Source organism: Thamnophis sirtalis, unplaced genomic scaffold (genome assembly GCF_051295495.1).
Source record: "Thamnophis sirtalis isolate CommonGarterSnake01/CBP01778 unplaced genomic scaffold, rThaSir2_p1.2 scaffold_14, whole genome shotgun sequence".
Taxonomy (NCBI): Eukaryota; Metazoa; Chordata; class Lepidosauria; order Squamata; family Natricidae; genus Thamnophis; species Thamnophis sirtalis.
Window position 1 is genome coordinate 37,483,884 of NW_028261394.1, and position 6,904 is coordinate 37,490,787.

At 44.3% G+C, this 6,904-nt stretch overlaps 1 protein-coding gene across 1 annotated transcript in view; it reads right to left on the reverse strand.

Moving 5' to 3' along the window:
• Positions 1-778: 778 nt before the first annotated feature.
• Positions 779-6,904, reverse strand: part of LOC148042801 (uncharacterized) — a 9,780-nt gene continuing 3,654 nt past the window's right edge. The window contains exons 3-6 of the mRNA XM_087729043.1: positions 6,356-6,543; positions 3,866-4,024; positions 3,413-3,523; positions 779-1,550 (exon numbers count right to left, since the gene is read on the reverse strand). Of these exons, the coding sequence (XP_087585169.1) occupies positions 1,437-1,550; positions 3,413-3,523; positions 3,866-4,024; positions 6,356-6,543 (572 nt within the window). The 3' untranslated portion in view covers positions 779-1,436. The remainder of the gene's footprint in view (positions 1,551-3,412; positions 3,524-3,865; positions 4,025-6,355; positions 6,544-6,904) is intronic.

Here is a 6,904-nt window from a genome sequence, read left to right on the forward strand (position 1 = left end):
ACCACATTCAGTCTGTCTGACTATAGAACCAAACATAATAATAATAATAACAGCTTACGCCCTGCAACAATGCTTTTAATACCATCAAATAACAACCTCTGCCTAACCCAGGTTCTTATAACTTAATCGGTAGATAAAATTGCCAACCCCACTCTAAACATCTGACTGGTTGGGTGACCAACCATGATTATTATAATAATAGTAACAATAGTAATAGGTGCCTTGGGTTCAAAATATCTGGAACACCTCTTGAACACCATCAGCATTGACAAAGTCATCTGTCAATTGCAAAAGGCAGTTTTGTGTGGAATAGCTTGCATCCCAGGGCAATACCTCTACCACCACCATCAAACAATAACATCTGCCTATCCCATGTCCTTGAGAAAGGCTCAATAGGTGGACACAAATGCCAAATCCAGCCTAAACATTTGGCGGATCATGTAACCACAACCATAACAACAATACAGCAACTCACAGAAAACAGCTGGAGGTTACTTTAAGTTGCATGATTTTCAGTAGAGATAAGTCATATTTATGGATGACACACCCACAACTAATTTAGACTTGAAGTTGATTCCAGCCAAGGACCTTCTCTATAATACAAACAAATTAAAAGTTGGACTTCACTTCCTAGTGAAAGTTTCCATCTTGATTGGTTGTTTGTTGTTTGTTTGAGTTGTTGTTTGTTTGGATGGTTGCTTGTTTGTTTGGATGGTCGGTTGGTTGGTTGGTTGGTTGGATGGATGGTTGGTTGGTTGGTTGGTTGGTTGGTTGGATGGATGAATGATAGATGGATGGTTGGTAGTTGGATGATTGTTTGTTTGTTTGGTTGGTTGGATGGATGGATGGATGGATGGATGGATAGATGGATGGATAGATGGATGGTTGGACGGTTGAACAGTTTGATGGTTGCTTGGTTTGATGGTTGGTTGGTTGATTGGTTGGTTGGTTGGTTGGTTGGTTGGTTGGATGATGGATGGATGGATGGATGGATGGATGGATGGATGGATGGATGGATGGATGATAGATGGATGGTTGGTAGTTGGATGATTGTTTGGCTGGCTGGCTGGATGGATGGATAGATGGATGGTTGGACGGTTGAACAGTTTGATGGTTGGTTGGTTGGTTGGTTGGTTGGTTGGTTGGTTGGTTGGTTGGTTGGTTGGTTGGTTGGTTGGTTGGTTGGATGGATGGATGGATGGATAGATGGATGGTTGGACGATTGAACAGTTTGATGGTTGGTTGATTGGTTGGTTGGTTGACTGGTTGATTGATTAAATATATTTCTATACCATCAAAATCAGAACTACCCTGGTAACTTACAGCAAATGAAATATAAACCATACATGATACAAACACTAAAAACACAGCAGTCACAATAAAAAAGACAAATATACCCAACACCTTTTTTTCTTGGTGGAAAGGACAAGCGCATCTCACCAAGGGAGTGAGTTGCCTTGCCAGTCGAGAAAGGCCCCATTGGAGGCCGATGATAAATTAGCAAGCACATTGAGGATGCCTCGCACACTGTCCTGCACAGTCACAGGAGCCTGGGAGAGAAAGAGAGCCAGGATTACTATCCTCAGGGAAGAAAGCTTGAGCCCTGTACAATCTCGCCCATTCATTCTCCCTCTCTGGCTAAAATAACAGGAACAAAAGGATGGCTGCTTCAACCACCGTATGGCATAGCATTGTGTTTCCCAACCTTGGGATCTTTTTAGATGCGTGGACTTCAGGTCCCAGAATTCTCCAGCCTAACTCAGAGGTGGCCCAGAGTTGAGATGTATACTGACGGTACCAAACCCCAAACGGATAGATGACTTCATCTAACATGATAGATGACCTCGCCTTACATGTAGATGTCACCAGTTACAAAGAAGAACCCCCACAAAATGATGTGTGTCCCCCCACCCCCAATTCCCTGAAGTTGATTCAAAAGGATATTCTGGTCCATAGTATGAAAAGCTGTTGAAGATCAAAGAGCAACGAGATGGATACAGGGCGGGGCATAACCTTTTCCTAGGGGGTCACAGCAACACTTGTAATAACAACACAAATAATTCATACACCATTCGAAAGCCCATCAAAAACTGAGTTTATTGACACGATTTAATAGTCAGTATGACCACCATTAGCCCTTCGAACAGCATTCAAACGAGGTGGATAAGAACACAACAAATCTTCAAACAGTTCCGTTCGATTTTCCAGATTTTTCAACACAGTTTCCAAATTCATTCTCAAAGTTTCAACCGAATATCGATTTTGACCTTGCTCCTGAATCATCAGAGCTTCCACTTCATCCTTAATTATGGCCCCAATGTTCTCTGCCGGATTGAGATCTGGCGAATTTCCCGGCCAGACGTCATTGCCCCAAAATTCGACATTGTTTTCCTTTAACAATTGCTGAGTCGCATTTGCACGCATGCAAGGAGCTTTGTCATGAAGAAAGACAGCCTCACCAACCACCAAGACATTGTCTGGATCACTGAGAAATGGAATGACATTCTCCAATAAAATTTTCTCACGGAAATAACTGCCATCCCAGGATTCCCCTTTATCCTTCAAAACCCAATGCAGTTTCTTGGCTGTGAAAATGACGAAAATCCCGATGCAAGTCGGATTGCGAACGATTTGTCGATATCGTTCATGTTTGGCGATGTCGTCGACGTCTTTAGCCCAAATTCGATCGTTCTGGAAATTCGGTTTTCGAATGGCATAAACGAAGAATTCGTCAGATGGCGCCAAATGAAGAAAATCTTCCTCGGTCCATTCAGACAACCAATCGCACAACCAAAGCCGATCTTGAACGTGTGTTTGAGTTTTCAATGGTTTGCAAATGACGTGGAATGGCTTCAAACCTTCTCGTTCTCGATATCGGCCGATTGTCCTTTGATCAACTCGTTTTCCACGAATTTGAAGGATTTCTTGGGCCACTTTTCGGTTTCCTTTTCGTTGTTTGCGACTGCCAGTTGCAATGATGGCTTTGCTTTCTTGGGACAGTTGCAGAGGACGCCCTTCTCCAAATTTTGTGAAACATTGTTGGGCTGTTTTGTTCCAATTATCAGTAACCCAATCCGGATGACGTTTCAATTTGTTTGCAATCCATTTTCGATTGATAAACGTCGCTCCAGCATCGCGAGCCTCTCGAAAGGCAATGCATTTTATTCTGTCAATGATCCTTTGTTCTTCCGAATCGAATTTTCCAGCCATTCTTAAAGCAAATTTAACATTTAATAGCTCATTCAATTCAGTTTTTTATGGGCTTTAAAATGAGGTGTCGCGGAAGTTGTAAACTGCTGTCGATCTTGCTGTGACCCCCTAGGAAAAGGTTATGCCCCGCCCTGTACATTACCCCATCTCAGCTCCAACGGCTTTCTCTGTAGTAAACCCTGTAGTAGGCTCTCCCTCGTACCTGCTCCGTTCCCATGTCTGTTTTCACCCAGCCAGGATGGATTACACTACACAAGATCCCTTCCTCCTTTAGTTCCAAAGCGAAGCAGACCGTCACCATGTTCAAAGCAGCCTGCAAGGAAAATCAAACTCTTTTAAGATCAGCTCCTCATCCTTTTCGTTCTTTTGAAACCTCTCTGCTCCGTTGCCCTGACGCAATCACACACAACCCCCTGCTATCAAGGCATTGGCACGGTTGAAAGCAAGAAGGGCGGGTTTTATCCCTTTCAAATATTCTGGACTATGACTCCCTAACCCAGTGATGGCGAACCTTTTAGACATTGAGTGCCCAAACTGCAACCCAAAACCTGCTTCTTTATTGCAAAGCGCCAACACGTTCTGTTGTCTCACCAGAATGAGAGAGCAGTTCCTTTCTGAATGAAGGAAATAATCTGACCCTCCAAGGAAAACCTACCTTGCTTGCACGATAAGGGTACATTGGTCCCTTCATGACTTCAAAGCCCCGTTCAATGGAGGCCAACTTGGAGGTCATATTGATGATGGCTGCCCTCTGGCAACTCATCTCCTTTATGGCTGCTTCTCGAGCTGCTTTCTTCAGCAGAGGAAGAAATTCCTGAAGGAAACAAGATACATTCATTACATGGTCAAATAAGGCCACGATTACCCAGAAACTGAATGGCTAGTGTAGTGGCCCGGCAGGAGTTGTTTGAGCTGCCACCAGACTCCGACAGCAAGGGGTCTTATGAGTCGGCCGTGGAGCAGGTGGAGGACCCTGGACAGGGTTCCGACTCCGAGCAGGGCGAGGTGAGACTGGTTGGCCACCAGGTGGCGTCTGAGCCTTGGATCAGTGGGGATGAGACAAGAGTGAGCGATCCAGAAAACACCTGTGAGTTGTTCCGGGATGCACGCCGTCGAAGGGCTACTTGGCGTCAAGAACAATGGCGTAATTACAAGAGGTGATTATGCTCAGCTGATGCTCATTAAGATCCTCTCCTGATTATAAAAGAGACTGCTTGTGCCACGCCTTTCTGCAGAAGTCAACGTTAAGGACTAACAAGAAACAAACTTGGCAGGCTGGATTGCTGCCAGAGTTTGTTTGCATTGCTGCCAAGTTTTGTAGGACTTGCTGCCAGAGTGCTTATCTCTTTGTTTATGTGGCTTGCAGCCAACGAGAGTCTTGACTGATTAAAAGAAACCTTCTCATTTACGTTGGTTTCGGCTTTCATTCCTGGATGGAGGAGGGGGGTCAGAACAGGCTAGTATCAGAAATTATCTACTTATCTCTAAGATATTGCCCATTCTTTTTGTTGACTAAGGCTACCTTTGATTCCGATTTTCTTTGGTCTCAGCAGACCCATTCCTTGTTATTATTCTCTTTCACAACTCCTTAGTCACACTTCCATCTCACATCCAATTCAAAATCCCAACAATCTTTACACATTTCTGTGATCACTGAACCCACTTCAATTATAACTTTAGCTTCTACATGTCAATAGCACTTTACAATGGAATGGAATGGAGTGGAATGGAATTCTTAATTGGCTAAGTGTGATTGGCCACACAAGGAATTTATCTCTGGTGCATAAGCTCTCAGAGTATAAACAAACAGCATAGTCAATAGCTATAGTCACAGATTATAAGATTTATCATAGCATATGATCAGAGGTGCGTTCCTACCAGTTCGCACCTATTCGGTAGAACCAGTTAGAAGAGGTTCCACCCGTGGACCCGGAAAGCAGGCCACACCTACAGAAGAGGTTCCAAAATTTTTTGAAACCCATCACTGCATATGATAATATTATTGTCATTTCTTTTCTTCCTCCATCTTCCCTGAGTCTTTGCGCCACCCAGGTTCGGGTCAACATTTGGGGCTCAGGATCCCGGACAGCACCCCAGAGTTCAGGGAGCTGGTAGAGTTTTTAATGAAGATTCGGGTTAATGTCAGGGTTCCAAGTAACACCCCCAATGAAAGAAGACTCCGAAGCTTGAGTTTCCTCAAACTTTCATTTTCTCAGATATGTCATATTGGTACATCTGGGAAAACCCGAATCTGAAAGTTTCCAGGTTTTCCCCACCCAAGTTCACGTCCCTGCCTATCACCAACATATCCATCACATGGCCCAATCAGGCACCCTTCAAAACTAAAGATGCCTCCGAGTCACATCATCGCAGCTGCAGGGCAAGGTGTCCTTGACTCTCTGAGAAAGGAATGTTATTTAGACTATATATCACCCATACTCCATATAACACCCCCCCCCCATTTTCCCACAGTAGAAAATGTGGCAGGCCTGAAGGACCAATGTAAAAGATGACTTCCAGGTCTGACAATTATAGGATATGATAGATAAGATGTATGATAGGATGGGAATCCGTAGTCCATCAGGCATTGCTAAATAACTCCAATTTCCTGTGTGATCAGTGGTAATAAATATTGGGTGTGTCAGAGTTTGTTGCAGAAAAATCAAATCCAGAAAGCACACACAGGTAACTGATTCAGCTGAACTCATTAACTTCTTTATATACATAATAACAGATGAATAAATGTACAATACCAATAGTAGATTCTTTCAACGTGGTAGAAGTTACAAGCAGAACACAAGCAGGAGAGAACAGTTAGTTTCATTTCAGAGTTCAGAACAGAGTCTTAAGTTTCTGTTTCAATTCTTTGCACAGACTCAGAAGGTTGCAGGCTAAACCACACCCTGGCCCCTAGCTGTTTCAGCTCCCATTGGCTGACCTTGTTGCTATGCCTATTCATTGGCTGACCTTGTTACCATGTCTCTCCCGGTCATGAATATTCTAACAGGGAGCTGTGGTCCAACACCTCTTAGAGGGCCATAGGTTCTCCACTGTTGGTTTAGTCTACCATATTTCATAATACATGAGACCAAATCGTCATTCTCTTGTTTCCTTCCCAGAGGGAGGAAGACAATGATTCTCTTACCTTAACCACAAGGATGGGCCCTACCACATTGGTGTTGAAAGCAGACAGCATCTCTTGCTGCTCCACCGTTTCCAGAGTGGCATAGGAGTTCACGCCGGCATTATTGATCAGGAGGTTTAAGCCTTTACCATGTAGAAGAGACTCAACTGCCAAAGCAGCTGCCTTCACACTGGACTGATCCTCCACCTCTTCCATGTACATGTGAAAAAAATAAGATCTTTGTTAGAGAAGCCAAAAGCTGATGTGGGGCCTAGAGCAGGGGTCTCCAACCTTGGCAACTTTACGACCTGTGGACTTCAATTCCCAGAATTCCTCAGCCAGCTATGCTGGCTGAGGAATTCTGGGAGTTGAAGTCCATGGGTCACATAGCTGGCTGAGGAATTCTGGGAGCTGAAGTCCATGGGTCACATAGCTGGCTGAGGAATTCTGGGAGCTGAAGTCCACGGATCACATAGGTGGCTGAGGAATTCTGGGAGCTGAAGTCCACGGGTCACATAGCTGGCTGAGGAATTCTGGGAGCTGAAGTCCACGGGTCACATAGCTGGCTGA